The 19,941-nt window shown below is 38.1% G+C and overlaps 1 protein-coding gene and 1 pseudogene across 1 annotated transcript in view; one reads left to right on the top strand and one right to left on the bottom strand.

Moving 5' to 3' along the window:
• Window positions 1–1,019: 1,019 nt before the first annotated feature.
• LOC143409010 (M-phase phosphoprotein 6 pseudogene) lies at window positions 1,020–1,450 on the top strand (annotated as a pseudogene).
• A 572-nt stretch (window positions 1,451–2,022) lies between these two features.
• Window positions 2,023–19,941, bottom strand: part of LOC143407815 (serine/threonine-protein kinase PAK 2-like) — a 35,858-nt gene continuing 17,939 nt past the window's right edge. Inside the window, exons 10-17 of the mRNA XM_076866999.1 lie at window positions 19,589–19,652; window positions 18,015–18,063; window positions 17,423–17,535; window positions 15,785–15,902; window positions 12,907–13,006; window positions 10,540–10,736; window positions 2,543–2,680; window positions 2,023–2,109 (exon numbers count right to left, since the gene is read on the bottom strand). Coding sequence (XP_076723114.1) covers window positions 2,023–2,109; window positions 2,543–2,680; window positions 10,540–10,736; window positions 12,907–13,006; window positions 15,785–15,902; window positions 17,423–17,535; window positions 18,015–18,063; window positions 19,589–19,652 — 866 coding nt within the window. The remainder of the gene's footprint in view (window positions 2,110–2,542; window positions 2,681–10,539; window positions 10,737–12,906; window positions 13,007–15,784; window positions 15,903–17,422; window positions 17,536–18,014; window positions 18,064–19,588; window positions 19,653–19,941) is intronic.

Here is a 19,941-nt window from a genome sequence, read left to right as displayed (position 1 = left end):
ATAAATGTTGGTGAGGATGTGGGGGAAAAGACACACTCATAGATTGCTGGTGGGACTGCAAATTGATGTAACCAGCATGGAAAGCAGTATGGAGATTCCTGAGAAAACCTGGGATGAAACCACCATTTGACCCAGTTATCCCACCTCTCAGTCTATTTCCAATGGACTTAAAATCAGCATACTACAGAGATGCAGCCACATCAATGCTATAAAGTAGCTCAACTCACAATAGCTTTACTATGGAACGAACCTAGGTGTCCTTCAACAGAGGAACGGATAAAGAAAATGTGGTCAATATGCACAATGGAATATTACTCAGTTTTAAAGAAGAACAAAGTCATGGCATCTGCCAGTAAATGAGTGGAAGTGGAGAATATCATACTAAGCAAAATAGCCTAATTCCAAAAACCACAGTTTAAATGTTGTCTCTGATATTTTGACACTAATTCACCATAAGGAGCGTGGCTATGGAAGAATAAAATTACTTTGGATTAGACAGAGGGGAGGGAAAGGAGGGGAGCCAGGTATGGGGTACGAAGAAGAGTGGACATTATTACCCTAGGTGCATGTGTGACCACATGACTGATGTGACTCTACATCACGTACAACCAGAAACATGAGAAGCTATACTGCATTTGTGTATGATGTGTCAAAGTGCCTTCTACTGCCATGTATAACTAATTAGAACAAATAAAAGAAAAAAAAGAATGGTGGCAGCCAGGGGGTGGAGGAGGAGGAATGGGAGTTCTTACTTACATGGTGGCAGAGCTTCTGTTTGGAGGGACAAAACTGTTCTTTAAACAGAAGGTTGTACAATATTGTGAGTGTAATGAATGCCTCTGAGTTGTCCACTTAACAGGGCTAAAATGGCAAATTTTATGGTACAAGTCTTTTACAACAACGAACACTTTATTATAATAAAGTTTTAAAAAATTTTCTTTTCAGAAAATTAAAGAATAGGATGCCGGCAGCTGCAGTCAGCACAGCAGCTGAGCGCAAGACCAACTTCATGAAAGAACCTGCTGCGCATGAAGTTCATGCAAAGGGGACTGGACTCGGAAACCAAGAAACAACTAGAGGAAGAAGAAAAAAGATCATCAGTGAAGAGCACTGGAACTTGGATTTGCCAGAGCTTAAAGAGAAAAAGTGTCATAACAGAGGAGCAGTGTGAAGATCTGTGTGGAGGAATGTCATTCAGAGGATTTAATCCTGAAGTTGAGAAATTGATGCTTCAGAGGAATGCTAAGAAGAAAGCCGAAGATGAAGATGAAGATGAAATAGTAGAGCTTGATGTGTCAGGTGAGGAAATGGCTAGAAGATATGAGACCTTGGGGGGACAACTGGAAAAAAGTTTGCCAAGAAAGGAGACCATGCCAATTATGAAGAAGATGAAATTGGAGACCTAGAACCAGTTAAAGCAAAGAAGATGTTCTTAAAGCCCCAAGATTAAAAATGGTGCCTTAAAATATGTCTCGGGGTGGCAGTGAGAACAGCAGACTTCAGAGCCCATCCCAGTGGCTTCTTTTAGCTATTAATAGTTGATTTTATTTGCAAAGAGATGTGTAATTTTAGAAACAGACTCTGTTTTAAACAGGTGTGTAATGGATGTTATACATCCTTTTCCAAATCAGGTTCGTCAAAAGCAGAAGTTGAGCCTGAATCTTACAGATGTACATAGGCACAGCGTTCTTTTTATATAGCTCTCCAGTCACTGACCTTGAATGGTCAGTGTAGATTAATGCCAGTGTTTAAATTGCCTTTAAGATTATGCTTTACTTTAAAATATTAGTCATATAATCATGTCCAACTGATTCATACATTAATTTTGGAGTCAAATGTCATAGGAATTTATTATATGTACATTCATCAAGAGCAAACATGCCTCTCCAACCTGAAGTATTTGCATGCTACCAGGTCTTTCACTTTATGGTATTGTTTTTTGTTTAAGGCATTTAATTTTTTAAAAATGGTATGTTAATAAACATCTGTTTCCAAACACACAAAAAAGAATAGAATGGCATTTCAGTAGTTTTTCTGGAGAACCTCCTTGGCTGCCAAGATGTGTGGCGTTAAACTTGTGAGTGGTTTCGCCATATTCAGGAATGGGTGCTGCCAAAGAAAGGAAACAAAAAGTGCATAATTTAGAAGCAAAACATGTTCTTTCAACTAAGGCCTGAAGACTACTTATGAATACAATTGACTTAAACAACCCAAATTTTAATACCTGCCCAAACTCTCAAAGTCACAACCAAAACTTTCATAAGCTGTTTTGAAAACAGTTGTTTTTAATTGTTCTAAATTCTAAAGATCGACAGTTAAACAGCCCATTAATATACTCACACCAGCATTGAATGGACCTGATATTTGATAATATACCACAACAAACTATCATGAAATTAAACTTTTACTCCTGGCAGATGAAACCCTAAAATGTAGCAGCTGCCTTATTGCTAGTGATCAATGAATAGTGAAATGAAAACTTTCTGTTGGTTATTCAAAAAGAGTCAATATTTCCCCCAAATCACATCATTTCCAAATTTACCTCTAGTAATTCCCCGGCTGAACCTCTCTTATCCACATCCATTTCAAGACATTTATTCAAGAAGTCCAGGAAAACCGGGGAAATTTTTTCTGGGTTCGCAAGTCCTGGCGCTCCATTGGTGGCAATGAGGTGTAAGGCCTAAAAATAGAACGACATCTGTGACATTCTTTTTATGGGGGGGGGGGTGGAATACTAAGGGTTGAACCAAGGGTGGCTTTACCACTGAGCTACATCCCTAACCCTTCTTTTTAATTTTTAAGATAGGGTCTCACCAAATTCTTGAGCTGGCCTTAAACTTGTGATCCTCCCTCTTTAGCCTCCCCAGTCACTGGGATCACAGGTGTGCAACCATTGGGTATGGCATTTATGACATTTTTAAGGTAGCTCAACAAGTTATAATGTAATTTATCAAGTTTATGGAACTATTTTGTGTGTGTGTGTGTGTGTGTGTGTGTGTGTGTGTGTGTGTGGTGTTAGAGCCAAACCCAGGGCCTTGTGCATGCTGGGAAAGCACTCTACCACTGAACAACATCTCCAGCCCCTCTGAATTCTACAAAGACAATCACTATAAATACTACAGTGAGTAAAATGAGGTTATCATTATCTCTTCCTGCTTGAATTTTGTATCCTCTCTCCTTCCCCTTCCTTTATTGTTTCTCCTCCTCCTCCTCCTCCTCCTCCTCCTCCTCCTCCTTCTTTGACTTCCCTCCCTCACTCCTTTCTTCACCAAGCCCCCCCTGCCCTTTCTTTGTAGGGGGTGGTGCAGGAATTGAGTCCAGGAATATGCTAGGCAAATAAGTGCTCTACACTGAGCTATACACCAGCCTCTTGTCATTTATTTGGAGACAGTGTATCTCTAAGTTGCCCAGGCAGGCGCCAATTTGAGATCCTCCTGCCTGAGCCTCTCCAGAAGATGAGATTGCAGGTGTGTGCCCCCAGGCCTGGCAGCTTCATCTTTTCTGGGTAAAGTATAAATACAATACATTTGCTTAAAGAAAACAAAATCAACCTGGGGTGCATAAAAGTATAAAGAAAAATGATGACAATCCTTCTACCTACTAAACCTTCGCAAGCTTTTTAAAAGTCACATTTCAAAACAATTTGGATCTACTGAAACTCTTTTCCTTCAAAAGCTATGTACCAGTTACATGATTCCTAAGAACTGACCATAAAATGATTCTAATGGCTAACTTCAATCGTGCCTTAATATGGGTGTTTTCATAATTTAACCAATCCCCTTTAGAAAATCTTTGTATTCTTTTAACTTTTGATTATTACCTTTAAGTTTCTAGAAGTGAAATTATTTCTAATTAATGGATTTTTTAGTATAAATTTTAGGTTTTAAAAGTGAGCAGACAATAGGGACCCTCGCTGAGTTGCCTGTGACACAGGAAGAACACTTTAAGGGATCTCACTGACCTTCTTCAAAACTGAAAAGACAACTAGATAGCCTTGCAAATGCTTTTTCCAAATGCATCCTGGGTCTTAAAATGTGGATCCTGAAATGTTCCCATGTTGGCCCCTCTTTTTCTTATTGATATCTTGCATTACAGTGAAGTATACTTACTACAATGATACCTATTGTGGATACATATCTATATATTAATACACTTTTGTTGTTTTTTAGCAGTGCTGGGGCTTGAACCATGGGGACTCGTGCATGCCAGGCAAGCACTCTACCTCAAATGAACAAATACGAATATACTTCTATTAATCCAAAGCTGACACTTGACATTAGAGTTCACTCTTTGTATTGGATTACATAATTCTATGGGATTTGAAAAATGAATATTGTCCTGTGTATCTACCATTATAACATCATAGTGAATAAATTCACTGCTCTAAAAACTTACTACTACCTGATTCCTGCAATTAAATGATTTTTTAAAACTCCTCATACTTGAGATGTCCTAAACTTACATGCTAGGCAAGTGCCCTAGCATGGATGAACACTTCTAGCCCACAGGCTACACTTGCAATTGGAGAGCATCTAGCCCCTTTAGATGGAAGGGCACCACTAAGCACTATGCTCTTAAAGATCTTTCAGAGAATAATATGCCCACACCATAGGCATGTATCAATTATCCATGTTATTTCCCTGTCATAAATAAATAGATAAAATTCTTTCATGCCTTTTGGTGTTATGATATCTCAGTTTTTATCCATGAATACTATTCTGTTGTATGGATGTAGCACATACATTGGATTTCCTTTGTTTATTTTGTGGTGCTGGGGATGGAACCCAGGGCCTCAGCAGGCTAGGCATGTGCTCTACCACTGAGCTACACACAGTCCTCACATTCACTTTTTGAAACACATCTTGGTTCCAGATTTGGCAAATATGAATAAAGATGCTATAAAAATTTTGCACAGGTTTTTGTGAGGACACGTCTTAATGCATGGGGTAAATACCTGGAAACACATTGCTGGGTTATGTGGTAAGGTCATGTTTCATTTTGTGGGAAACTGAAAAAACCCTCTTCTGGAATGGAGCCTTCCACTAGCAAAGAAGGAGCGTTCCTGTTGCTCCATCTCTCATTTTTCACTTTTTTATTATTCCCTTTCCTTAGTGATTAGGTAAGACTCCCTCTTATTATTGAATGTTTGCATCTTTCAGTGATCACACTCGACCATCACATGACACACCATGTCACACAGGACAAGAATCTTAGGGTTGTTGTTCTTGACCCGGATGCTCTTATTGTCATTTTATGTATGCATATCTCCTGTCTCCACTGTTATTTTTATTTAAATGGTTTTATCTTTTAAAGATATTTTTATAACAGACCGACATTTATTTATTCAGATAGTTAGAACTACTTTTGACTTTACTGTATTTGAGGAAGCTGTTATTTAGCTTTTGGGAGATAGATTTCTGGGTTGGTTTTTTCTTTCAGAACTTCATTACACATCATGAAAACCCTTGAAACTGTCTCACAGCTCACTGATGCTACTGCATTTAAAAGTTGTTTTCACTTCTATCTTTATGTTTCACTGTGGTGGTTTCCACTACAGTAATCTATCATTAATCCAGTCTCAAATATTATAGTTTCCATAGAGTGTTAGTCAGCTTTGTGTCACTGTGACCAAAATACCTGACAAGAAAACCTTAGAGGAATAGGTATCTTGGCTCACAGTTTCAGAGGTTTAGTCCACTGCTCTGGGCTCAAAGTGAAGCAGACCATCATGGCAGAAGGGCATGGTGGAGGAGAGCTGTGCTCAAGGTGACCAGGAAGTATCGAAGTAGAGAAGGGGAAAAGGGGTACAGGGCAAAAAACCCTTTGAGGGCAACCTCCAGTGTCCCATCTGCTCCAGCCACACTCCTATAGTGACCACCTCGCTCATTCAAACTAGGAGAGAGTGATTAGGTTATGGCTGTCACAATCCTATCATTTCACTTACAAATATCCGTGCATTAACACATGAGCTTTTCAGGGACACTTCACACCCAAACCACAACACATAACTAAGCTTAATTTGGGTCTTTTAAAAATATGCCTTCCATATGTCTAACTTTTTAAAGCCTGAAACATAATTATAAAAATTATTTTCATGACCTCGTGTGCTAATTCTTTTATCTGTGTCAGGTATGGGTTGATTTCACCTGAATATTTTCTCCTCATTATGGACGACATTAATTATTCTACCCCTTTGTCTTTCTGTTAAAGCTTTGACTGGAGGTCTGGGTGCCTGTTGGCTCCTGGCCACTTCTGGATTCCTATAAATATTCTCTGACTTTTTTCCCCACACAGATCAAGGCTTCTTTTATTTGAATGACTGGTCTATGTAAGTAAGAAGGCCACACAGGAGGTAGAGCTTCATTTCTGGGCCTCTTCATCTTTGGACAGTCTTGATGATCTCCTCCTCCTTTCTTGGCCTGGAGATGCTCTTCACAAAGGTGGTTGTCTTCCCTGATGTCAGACCCATGGCCTCAGCTGGGCCAGTCAGGATTCTCACAGGCCTTATTTGCCTTCAGCTTGTAGACATGCTCCATGAGAATCTGCTTTGTTTGGGGCCATGTTCCTTCATCTCCAGGTACAGGCTCTGGTACAAGTGGAAATATCTAGATTCACGGTCTCTTATGAGAACCTGGTGCACAACTCTCACCCTCTCCTCCAGGTTACCTATTCTAGCCTATGCTCATGTGACTGCTCTACCTGCAGGCCAAGGTGTTTTTCCAGATTGAGCCCAGGGAATAGACAGTAGCAAGCTCATGGATGACCAGCCCATCTTTGATCACCTTCTGGATCTACTGATAGTTGGCACCATTTGGGATATAGCTGGTTTCACTGGAGTCTCCTCAGATCCACAGCAGAGGACGCTGAAGACAAGCCCCTTCTGAGGCACGAGTAGAACTTTGGTTGTGGTTGTGGCCCTAAAAATATTCTTGAGCTTTGTTCTGGGATACAGTTTTAAGCTATTTGGGTCTTATTTGTAAGATTTGTTAGGTGGAACTGAAACAGTGTTAAGGGTAATTATTTCCCATCATTGAGACAAGACTCTTTTCAGTCTTCTACACAATCTCTTGTGAGTGATAAGGTTTTCCACGATGGCTGATAGAAACAGGCACTACTCCCAAGCCTACATAAGTGGCAGGTGCTGTTCCTTCCAATCTTGTTCTTCTGATCTGGGGGTCTCACCATGTTGCCCAGACTTGAGCTCAACTGGTCCTCAACCTTCCAACTTAGCTGGGACTGTGGTTGTGCACCATCATGCTCAGCCCCAGGGTTTGCTCCTACTGATGGAGATTGAACCGAGGACCTTGTGCAGGCCAGACAAGCACTCTGCCACTGAACTACACTTCAGCCCAGTTCTTGCCAATCTTATCAGATTTGTAAAGCCTCAGTCTTTATAGTGGCTCTTCACACCAATCTCTGTTGAATGCTTAAGGGGGGCCTCCAAAGATCTCGAGAGTCTCCATCTTTCCTCTTTCACAGCTTTTCCAGCAATGTCCCATCTGGGTTGTCCCTCTCTGTACATGGCCTGGAAACTGGGGCAGTGGTAGGGTTCACTTCAGTTAGTACTCACTTTCTGACATCACTGTCCTTCATTCAAAATCTGATAGTGTCTTGAAAATCACTGTTTCATATAATCTAGTTCCTTGGTATCGTTTCCAGCAAGAAGGGTTAATCTGGTCCCTGTTACTTTATTTTGTTAGAAAGCAGATGTGCCCATTCATCAAGTTTTCACCAACATTACATCTCAACTGATCAAGTCTCAGTGTAACCATGGTTTCTGCCAAGCTGATCTCTCCCTCACTTCTTGCCTATAGATTTCAGGGTGTATCTTTATCTAGATTTCCCTGTCTTTCCTGCCATTCCTTCTTGGTCTCCTTGCTGCTCTGCCTCATCAACTCTTAGTTATAGATTGTGTCAGGATGCCAGGTATATTTGTTCATCTATACCCACTTGACCCTGTGACCTCATCTTGCCTGGCAGCTGTAGGAAACATCTGTAACTAAGGAGCCTCAATTTTCTCTCTCTAACCTGGATCCAAGACTTGCATACCCAACAGCCTCATCAACATATCCACTTGAACATCTTTCTAGGTGTCTTCATTTTTACATGTCTAAAACAAGTTAAAATGTTGTCAACTAAACTCCCAATTTCACCCCAACCCCTCCACCCTTCTTGCAGTCCTTCCCATCTCAACTAAGGGAAGCTTCAAGTTCATCATTCCCATTCTTAGGCCATAACTCTTGGAACTCTCCTCACTCCTTTTTTACATAGATGCTCCTTTCAAAATACACCCAGAATCTAACTATTTTTTTCATCACCTCCACTGATGCCATTCTTGTCTACATTACTGTCATTTCTCATCTGAATTATTGCAACAGCTTCCTAATTGGTCTTCCTGCTTCTGCCTTGGCCTTCCTTGAGAATTTCTTCTGAACAAATTGACTAGAGTGAGCCTCTTAAAATTTAAGTAACACCATTTGACGCCTCTGTTCAGAACTTTCCACTGGTTTTCCCATTCTGTGGAAGCCAGAAGCCCCATAAAGCAATACCCAGGGCCTCCCCTCACTGACCCTCACCGCCTACTGCTTGCTCAGTGCACTGTGACTCTGCTAAAGCCCTTCAGGATCTTTCACTGCTCCAGGAACATTCCTGCCTCAGGGCTTTTGGATTTGTTGTTTCTTCGGCTTGCCCTGCTCTTCCCTAGGTAAATAAGCACCACTCCCACATCCTGTGTCCAAATGTCACCTCAGTGAAGCCCTCCATAAGGACCCTTTTAAAAACAAACCCCTGACGCTCTCTCTCCTGCTAGTCCAGCACTTAAAGAATCCATTACTTAGTGTAGTATTCTGATTTCCCTTCTGGTTTCTCTCCTTCCACTAGAATGTAGGTTCTACAGGGCAGGAATTTTTGTGGGTTCTCTAGGCAGCAACTTAAACAAGTGCCTAGCACAAGGCAGGGACTTAATTCAATATTGGCTAAATAAATATATGAAATGAAAGGGTTTTGAAAATTGCTCTGAAAAGTGTTCTAAACAAATCTCCTATTAAAACTATTTTAACTGCTTACTTCAACTGGAATCTTTGGCAATGGGGCAAAACGCATTCAGGAAAGAATATGCAAATCCAATTCCCTCTGTTGTCTGGCCTGTTTTCCTAAGTATAATACTTTCAAATGTCAATGTGTACATGTGTCAGAACTTCCTTCCCTTTTATGGCCAAATAATACTCTACTGCTCATCACGTGACACATAATTGGGTTGTTTCTACTTTTTCCTATTCTAAATAACACTGCTGTGAACACTTTGTGCTCGTTTTGTGTGGACATGTGCTTTTATTGCCTTTTTTTCTTTTGGCAATGCTGTGAACTGACCCAGGGCCTGCTGGGCACTGTACCATTGAGCTACATCTCCCACTCCATGGACAGATGCTTTTTTAAAATTTCTTTTATTTAATCTTCTTTTTTTATGTGGTGCTGAGGATCGAACACAGTGCCCCATGCATGCAAGACAAGCACGCTACCAAGATCCACAATCCCAGCCTTGGACATATGCTTTTAATTCTGTTGGATATATACCTAGTAGTGGAATTGCTAGGTCATATGGTAACCCAATATTAACTTTCTGAGGAACTGTGAAGTTGTTTCTAAAGCAGTGCAACCTTTTCCATTCCCACCAGCAATATATGAGAGTTCCAATAATTTTTTCATTTGTATTTCTGTAGTACTAGGAATTGAAGTCAAAAGTGTTCTATCTCTAAGTTACATCCACGGTGTTTTTCTGTTTTGACACAGAGTTTTGTGAATTGCCCAGGCTGGCCTCAATCTTGCAATCCTCCTAACTCAGCCTCCCAAATCCCTAGGATTACAACTGTTGCCTGGCCAACAATTCCAATTTTCCCACATTCTTACCAGCACTGATTATTGTCTGACATTAGGTGTAAAGAGGTGTCCCGTGGTTCTGATTTGTATTTCCTTAATTACTAATGGAGTTGGGCCACATATGGTCGTTGAAAAGGAGATGGGAGGATGGTTGAAATTCACCTCAGTTGCAAGAATATTTACTTGTTCAAAGTCTACTCTGTTTGAAAATGGGCTTGAACACTGTCAGTGATACAGCTTTCTCAGAGGAGTCCTCTTGCTTTCCTCTTTTCTGGACCTTGGGGATCAGAGACTGAAGTTCAAAGTGGATAACCTGGTTTCTATATCCAGGGTACTTAAATGGGTAAGAAAAGTACCTTCACTGTGTAGAGAGAGGCACATACCTAGGAGACTTCAACTACGTAGAAAGGTGAGTCCATGCTTACTTACACCCCAAACAGGAAACCACACAGCGACTAACAAACTCCTACACTCCTTAGCTAACATGGTCAGCTCTGTAACTCAGAAGCAGTGTGACTTGCAGATACAAAGTAAGGGCAGAGGTTAGATTTTATCAAGATTTGATCCTAAATTCTTGGCCAATGAACAACACAAGGAAGTTCCGACTACACTTTAAGGGAAAGTATTGTTCTTGCGGTGAAGCTGGTGTTACACTGGTCTTACCTGTGTGGGATCTTCTTTCATGTATGGAGGCTCTCCTTCTAGCATCTCAATGGCCATGATCCCTAGGGACCAGATGTCGATTTTAGGGCCATAAGCTTTCCCCAGCACCATTTCTGGTGCCATCCAGTAGGGTGTTCCAAGCATGCCAGTGCATGTATTCTGCTCAGGGGTGAGATGAGCACAAAACCCAAAGTTGGCTAAGAAACAAACAAAAACAAAACATCTAGAGTTAATAGCTTCTAGATATGGTTTTGTAGAAGAGTTCACCTCAGATGACATACTCATATTTGGACTATTTGGGCTTATTTATTTTATTAAAAGAATTTAATAATAAAGTTATCCAGACTGGGATTAGAATACTTTGGTGATGTTATATACTGCCACTTTTTGCTTCTTCTTCCTACAACAGAGTGCAGATTATTAGGTGGGCTTTTATTCTCAGTAATACATATTTTATCCTAAAAGTTTTAGTAAAATTGAAAGAGGTCCAAAAAGGGGAGAAAATCACTGAAGGTAGATATCAAACCCAAATGAAATGAATCAGGCAAACATCAGGTCAGTGAAACTACTTTAAATGAAATAAAGAGAAGCTATACTAAGCATACAAGTTAGCAGGGACTTTAGAAAACGAACACATTTGAGTGTAATTATACTGACAAGGTACTTACTAGACTTCATCTACTCCAACTATCTCCACTATAACTAAGAAACAGAAAACTTTAGTACTTGATGTTAATTTTGTGGAAAGGTTAAGATGAGAATTTATAATCTTTTCTTCCCTTCTATTGTTAAAGCCATTCAAGTACTTATGTAACTACGGGTATCAGGTCTGTAATCTTTAGACTGTTTGATATTTGCATAAGAGTGAATATTAAGCTTCGTTTGTTTTACCTAACTAGGATATTTTGTAAACTGTTAATAGAAGAGATCCTTCCATAATAATACATTTATCTGCCTGTTTTAAAAACTATAATATATTATGGTGTATTAACATACCAGATTACTATTCCTTTACTGTTTGACATTAAAGATAGTTTTAGTTTTTCTTTACCATGTTGCATAGAATATCCTTTTACTAATTATGGTGCATATATTTAGTAATTTTATAGGAGTGAATACTGAAAAGAGCAACTGTTATGTAAAATAATATTTATAATGAAAAAGAGTGTTTATAAAACTCAGGTACTATTCAAGTACCTTGTAAAAATATGTAATCCTCATGATAACCCTTTGAGATAGGGTAAATTTTAAAAAATTTGTTCTGGGTAATTTCCTTTTTAAAAAAATTTTATTTATTTATTTATTTATTTTTGTACTGGTGCTTAACCACTGAGCCACATCCCCAGGTTTTTTAAATGTTTTATTTTGAAACAAAGTCTCACTAAGTTGCTTGAAGTCCTTGCTAAACTGCTGAGGGTGGCTTTGAACTTGTGATCCTCCTGCTTCAGCCTCCCAAACCGCTGTAGTTAGTATAGGCATGCTCCATAAAACCCAGCCCCAGGTATGCTTACTGTTTAAATTATTCTCATTTACAAATAGGGGAACCAAGGCATATATGTTTTTAGTTAATTCACCTAAGATCATTTATCTAGTAAGTGGCAGAGTCACCACAAAACATGATCCAAAAAAATCTAATTCCATTTTCATATGTCTCCACCAACAATGTGATTATTTATTCCCAACTTGCCCACTAAGATAATTTAAAGGTAGAATCTTTTATTTTGATGACCTGATTGATAACTTTTACAGGATGTACTTTAATAGCTCTGCTTGACTCCTCCAGAGGGCATGGCAGAAACCCAGAAACCCATGGACACAGGGGAACGAAGTTCACTTGTTTTGCATGACTCTGCTGTGTCTCATACAGAAGAACATTGGAAAAGTCGGATGTTTTCCTTGTCATCCCTGAGGTCAGGGTCATACAGCCCTCTCCTGAAAAGGCTATCCTGAGTAAAACTCTGAGAATGCTGAAGAGTTCCACGAGAAAAACTAACAGACGGCGGAAACAAATGCAAATTGATCTCTAAGGCAGCATCCACATTAGCACAGGCCCAGGCACTGCTTCTTAGTCCTTTACATGTTTAACCTCCAAAAAAATCCTGAGATTGGTTCCATTATCTTCCTCAGTGAATAAATGAGAAAAGACACACAAAGAAATTAACTTGCCCAAAATTATTGAGCAAGTAGTAGCATCTCTGCTATTTAAACCCAGTTCAGTTCCTAGCTCATAGTCTTTACCACTAGATTCTAGCCCCTTCCATATTTTAATTTTCAAAAATATTAACAGACAAGGGTTTTTTAATTTAAAAAGGAAGAAAGCATAATAAAAGATAAACAATGAATGCGTTTCCTTTACTTGTTACTCACTAAGTTTGACGGATCCTTCCATCCCCAAAAGTACGTTGTCGCTTTTTATGTCGCGGTGAATCACGTAATTGGCATGTAAAAACTCCAATGCCTGTAAGCACTGAACACAAGAAAACACATATTAATGAAACAGTCCTGGAAAGTTCCATTCACAAGCTCACACAGAGTCATTACAGCAGTAGTTGTGGCCTGAGCACTGTCTGTAGTCTTTAGCCAAAGACCCTGCAATACTTAACATTTATAAAGAAAAACATCCCTCATATGCAGAGTTCTGAAGACATAATACCTTAATTAGTAAGAAGATCCCCTCCCACACTCTGATCTCATCTAGAGGCATTATTAAATAATGTCTTACTAAGTCCTTTTTTTCCCAATGATTTTTTTTTTTTTTTTTTTTTTAAGACAAGGCCTTTCTATGTTGCCCAGGCTGGCCTCAAACAATCCTCCTGCCTCAGCTTTCTAAGCAGATACTAAGACTGCAGATACCTGTCTTGTGCCCAACTCATCCACCACTGATTATTTTCCTTTTCTTTCTTCTTTTTTTTTTCTTTTTTTCTTTTTCAGTGCTGTGAATCAAACCCAGTGCACTGTGTATGCTAGGCAAACTGAGCTGCATCCCCAGTCTCTACCATGGATTTTTAAAACTTAGTCTTCAATGATTTCTTATAAAATGAAGAATGAGTCCATAAACCTTCTAGGCCTTTTCAGGTTTAAATGCCTAGTAGTACACAGCACTTGGTAAACGAGCCTAAATTCTTTAGAAATTATTTCCACAGTAGAGGATAAACTTGTGGTTATTTGCATTTGAAACCTGAGGTACTCAGAAGTCTCATCATTGTGAGCCACTAAGAGAAGCAGGCAAGATGGAGGGTGGTCTGGTTGCATTGAGGGGGGTTGTCAATATAATGTTCTGTCCTCTTCATTTCTTCTCTGGTAGATTTTAGGTCAAGCTATCTTCACAGCCTGACACCAACCAGGAAAATATATGGCTAGGGGTAGAGTTCAGTGGTAGAGCCCAGCATGTTTGAGGTAGGTCTGATCCCCAGAGCCGAAACAAAGAAACAAAATAACCACCACAATTAAAAACAAATAAATAAAATAACATTATTGTGTTCATCTACAATTAAAAATATTTTTTAAAAAGTAAGGATAAATTCCCCCCCTTCCTTAAAAACAAGAATAAAATGAGATTTAAAAAATTTCTTTGCTCTATGATTTTTGAATACAAACTGATAACATAAATTATACACTTGGGGAAAGTTAGTTGTATTTTTATTCTCATTCCCATCAGAGTAGAACAACAAAGTCTGTACATTATTTGTAACCAATAAAAATACCATTCAAAATATTATACTATTATACAAAGAAAAGCATATAAATGGTATTATCATGTTATATTTACCAGGCATTTAATCAGATTCTTGGAAAGAATTTTTTAAAGCCACAGAAAAATACTTATACAAATAAGGAGAAATGAACTATAGTCTCAAGTTAAATTTGGGGCACATAAAAGAACACCTAAGTGAATACAGTTAGAACTTCTAAAATATATTTTAATATCAACTATGAAAAATTGAGAAAAACAATTAAGTATAAATAAATGAATTCTTAAGATGTGATTAGATTTCTAGTGACCAAATAAACTTTTTTAAGGGATGTGATATTCAGAACTATGAAAGAGTTCTGATTTCCTTCCTTTAATTACTTCAGTTAAATACAACTCAGAATTAAATTTTCAAAGAATGTTACCTTAATGAAAATATTATACAAAGTTTATAATTCACTATGTTTTACACTATAGTCCATCATAAACTTTTATAATTTTGTCATTTATGAAAATGATCCTGTGACATGAGGTCAAAGTAGTATCAGTTTCAGTGACAATAAACAAACAATTATCCCCAGTCTCCTCTACAGAACAAGTTATGGAGAAACAGATGGAACTTGTTTTTGGCTTAGACTTAGGCAATTTGGAAAATTTTACTAGCTTCAGCAAAAAGAAATTAATTAAAAAACATAAAGAAACCACCAGTTCCTTCACCTTCCGTGAGCTCAATAAAGCCAGAGGCAGACTTACTGATATTAAAGGTAAATGTGCCTTGTTTGTCTGTGACAGTTCTAGTTCCCAATTTATTTTGGGAGGGGGGGTGCGGGTAGGGGTGGATGCCAGAAAAGGGACACTGGAGATTTAATCCGGAGAGACTTTACCACTGAACGACATCTCCAGCTATTTTACACTTTCATTTGAGACAGGGTCTCACTAAGTTGCTTAGGGCCTCCCTAAATTGCTGAGGTTGACCTTGAACTTGCAAATCCTCCTGTCTTAGCCTCCTGAGTCAGTGGGGTTACAGACATGTACCACCACACCTGGATGAGTGGTATATTTTTAAAAGCACCCCACTTTGTTCTCAAAAGTGCACTGTCTGGATGATAAACTATCGTGATGACTATAAGGAGATTGCAGGTGAATTTAGTTCTTCAAAGACCTTAACCAGGCATGCGTGTAACCCCAGATACACCAGAGGTGGAAGTAGGAGGATCACAAGTTCAAGGCCAAGCTAGGCAACTTTTGAGATTGTCTCAAAATAAAAAAATAAATAAATAAAAAGGACTGGGGATGTAGCTCAGTGGTGGAGCACCCCTGGATTCAATCCCAATTCTGCAAAAAAAAAAAATAAATAAATAAAAAAGGGCCTAAACCCCATTCCCAATGTATCCTACACATGAAGGCCTGAAATGCTCATCTGAGATGAAACAATATGGGATAACTTGCAGAGGATGTGTACAACAAAAATTCCCTGTGCAGAACAACTTTCCTTTAATTCATCTCTTGCTGACCACACGTCACCCTGTTTTATCTCAAAGAAAGCAAACTCACCTCTCTGCACACAGCAGCAATCTGCGCCTCATCCAGGCAGGTTTCGGTTACAACATCAGTGAGTGGCCCACCATCAAGGTACTCGGTCACTACAAACAAGTCATCTCCGACCAGGTAACTAAAAAGAGAACATACAAAACATACCTTTTATTTTTTTAAACATATGACACTCTTTGTTCAAGAGTTCAAATGTTAAGCGCCATAATAATAAAACTACAGAGCTGATAGTTTGAGAGCCAAGAAAAACACTGGAAAGTTACTATGTAACAGCACAAAAAAGTCCAAGGGCCATTATGATATTCATTATGATTTTTAAGTCATAGTTGGCCCATAATAGTAGTCTTGGTGTATATTTTGGAGTTTTCCAACCAAAATAACTCTATCACATAAGGATTATTGGTTTTGTTTTGCAGATACAGAGACAGAGGCTTGGAGAGGTGAAGTAACTCATCTAAAATCACATAGAAAGTAACAGAATCAGCATCTGAAGTCAAATTCTAACGATTACAATGCCTATGGCTTATCTTAACTAGCATTCCATGCTGACTTGAAATATTATTTTAAAAAGCAGAGAAATGTACCTAAAAATTTATTTCCATGAATGCAGACCCCCAGATCCCATGATTCAGGCTAAAGTCTCAAAATATATTATCATTTTTCCATCCTAAACAAATTTATATATGGAAGAAAATCACCTGTAACCTTCTAATACAACTGCTATTACCATTTTTTACCAGTTGTCTTTCATTCATATATTTTATAAGTGTTTTTAAAAAATTTAATAGGGGGCTGGGGATATGGCTCAAGCAGTAGCATGCTCACCTGGCATGCTATGTGCTGGGTTCGATCCTCAGCACCACATAAAAATAAAATAAAAATGTTGTGTCCACCGAAAACTAACTAAATAAATAAATATTAAAAAATTTCTCTCTCTTTAAAAAAATTAATAGTATACTTAATTTTCCATTGTTTTTTCTTTTTTTAACATCAATTGCTAATATATATGAATTTTTTATTGTTTGGTGCGGCGGGGGGAGGGGGGGTGCCAGGGAATGAACTCAGGGCACACAACCACTGAGCCACACCCCCAGCTCTATTTTGTATTTTATTTAGAGACAGGGTTTCACTGAGTTGCTTAGGCCCTTGCTAAATTTTGGCTTTGAACTCATTATCCTCCTAACTCAGCCTCCCCAGTCACTGGGATTACAGGCATGGACCAACACACACAGCCTACATGAGCTTTTGATAAACATATACAATTTGTACACAAAGAACAGCATTTGAAATAAAAACTGATTTTCTAAATGTTGAAGAATTGACTGCTAGTCAGCTCTGTGGATTAAGACATGAATCCCAGCTGACCATTTCTTAAATGTTTCTGCTTCTGGTCATTTGCACGAATATACACATCATCTGCAATGTACTTCATTTAGCTGCCTTCTCTCACTTGACAAGTAATATCCTTGTAACAGAAGGACCTTCTAACTTGGAGTAGGCTAGTTTCACCTCTCCTCTTTCTCTTTTAAGTTTACTCTTCACTATTGACACTTCAAAGTGGCTAGCCTCTGTTGAACCACCAGACTATATAAATTTCCATATTTTTATCCTAATGTTTAAAAGAACTTCAAACATATTTACCTGTCCAAGAAGTGAATTATATTGGAATTCTTTAGTTTTTTCATCACCAAAAGTTCATTAAGGATCAGTTCCTTCTGTGGGTGCTTCTTTAAATCAATCTGCTTAATCGCAACCTATAATGGAAACAGAATTGAAAAAAAAAATGGTTTTTCTAGTTCTCTTACAAAGTAACAAACACCAACCAGTCACTAATTTATAGTAGCACATGATATTACATAGTGAGATTACAACTGACAAATAATTAGTATTTTCACTTGCACACTGACTATGCTCAGTGTTTTATACTACCTGAACCCTAAATATGTTCAGAATTATTTTGAAGTTGATTAACCAACCTCAGATCAGTCCAGTGCCAGGAATTAACCCTTTCTCACTCCAATCTGGGAAAACTTTTTAAAAAAATATTTGCTTATTTATGACATAATTCCTTCTTTGTTCACCGTCATGTGAGAATGGCTATAAAATTATATAGACTAATTTTACAACATATCCAACTAAAAAGTATATTCCTATTGATTATGCTGAGCTTTATCTAGTTTTTCTCCTAAACAAAAATCTAATAGAACATCTAGAAGTATGAAAAAGTTGCTACCTTTTGCCCCAGAGCCACATCAATAGCAATAAAAACCGTACCAGAAAACCTAGGGGAAACAAGACACAGTCAGAATTCAGATTTTTAAATCACTGCCATTTATAATAGCCAAAGACTTTCCCTTCTCACGGTTAATTTTTAGATTTAGCATCTTAAAAACAGGAAAAGGAAAGGGAAAAGAGGAGGCAATCCTTGTAGCCAAAACTTTGATTTGAAATATTTCAAACCTACAAAAATATAGGGGAAAAGATAAAGAAAAGAGTGAATAACAGACACTCATTCTGACAGTTCCCTGATTAAGAAACAAACAACTGCACCTGGAAGTTTCTGGTGTGCCCTTGCCTGCAGCGTTCTCCCTCCACCTCAGGGAACCTGCATTGGGTGTTCATCCTGTATTTGATGTGCGACTTTCCAAGCGCTTTCCTATACTTTCAATTATGAAGTTAATGTTCAGGTATTTCTCTGCAATTTGCTTTTAAAAATTCATCTGACTGGGCATGGTGGCACACACCTGTAAAGGGGCTGGGGAACTAGCTCAGTGGTGAAGCGCCTCTGGGTTCAATCCCCAGGACCACAAACAAACTAATAAATAATTCACCTGGATTTCTGATACTTATCCACATACATAGGTATGATTCTTATTCACTCATTATTAATTATCCAACATATTATCATGTTCAAAATATTCAGTTGATTTTCAATTTTTTGTTAGTATTAAAATCAGTACTGAACTGAATTTAGTTGTTAAAAAAGAAATTCAGGATGTTTCCAAAAATTCTCATTCTAAATCCTACTAATTCTTTCTAAGTTCACAGAACATTTTCTAGAGATTAGTAACAATAAAAATTCATGTTCATTTACTCTCAAGCAATAAAGGAAAGAGCTTAGCATAGTTTAAAAACAAATTACTGAATCAGAGTGGCAGACTCAAAGATCAATACTCAATAATAGGATTCAAAAACATTTTGTGTATTTATTTATTTAGTACTGGGATTGAACCCCAGGGGTACCTTAGCACTGAGCTAACTCCCCAGTCCTTTTTATCTTAGGTTTTAACTAAATTACTGAGGCTGGCTGAAAACTTGCCATCCTCCTAACTCAGCCTCCTGAGTTGCTGGGATTATAGATGTGCACCAGCAAGCCCAGATCAATGTGTGGGTTTTTGCTTTGCTTTGCTTTGCTTTTGTTTTTGCAATGCCAGGGACAGAAGCCAAGATCTCATGTAATTCAGACACATGCTCTACACTGAACTTCATACCCAGCCCCAAGTCAAGAGTTTTGATGGCCTATAATCCTGCAATAAAGTTGGCTTTTAAATATGTCATGGGCAACTTTTCCATCTAATAACACCTTACCATCTAAGAGAAATAACGTTCAAGAAGAAACAATGATGTAAAGTCATTGTTAACATGTAAGGTTTTTGAACAATTGCATTATGCATTTACACAAATCCCCTAAAGTACCACTCATAGAATACAGTAAGTGCTCAATGTCCTTGGTGGGGAGGGAAGAGAGCTCATGCTGAATACCCAGTAAGTAGTGAATATTATAACAATACAATCATAAACACTTACCCTTGTCCAATTTTTTCATATCTTGTATATTTTGTTTTAGGGTCACCAATGCTCACCATAGTTCCTTGTTAAACAAAAACAACATTGAATTCTTTCAGTCAAGAATTTTAAAAACAAATTAATTTTAGTATCATGATTCCTTTTAATAAACTCAGTACTGATTTTAAAACAGTGGTTTTCAAACACATCAAGTTTCAACAATAAATGGTTCCAAACAAAACTCTGAAGAAACTTAAGAAAAGCAAAAGTGTGTTCGAAACAAGAAGATACATACTCTCCATTAGGTTGGGACTCCTAACTAATCACTTTCGCAAACATCATGACATTTCAGAACAATTGAATGTTCTAGTCTG

Source organism: Callospermophilus lateralis, chromosome 10, assembly GCF_048772815.1.
Source record: "Callospermophilus lateralis isolate mCalLat2 chromosome 10, mCalLat2.hap1, whole genome shotgun sequence".
NCBI classification, from domain to species: Eukaryota; Metazoa; Chordata; class Mammalia; order Rodentia; family Sciuridae; genus Callospermophilus; species Callospermophilus lateralis.
Note: the sequence above shows the minus strand (reverse complement) of the source record. Positions and strands in the feature narration are given on the sequence as shown.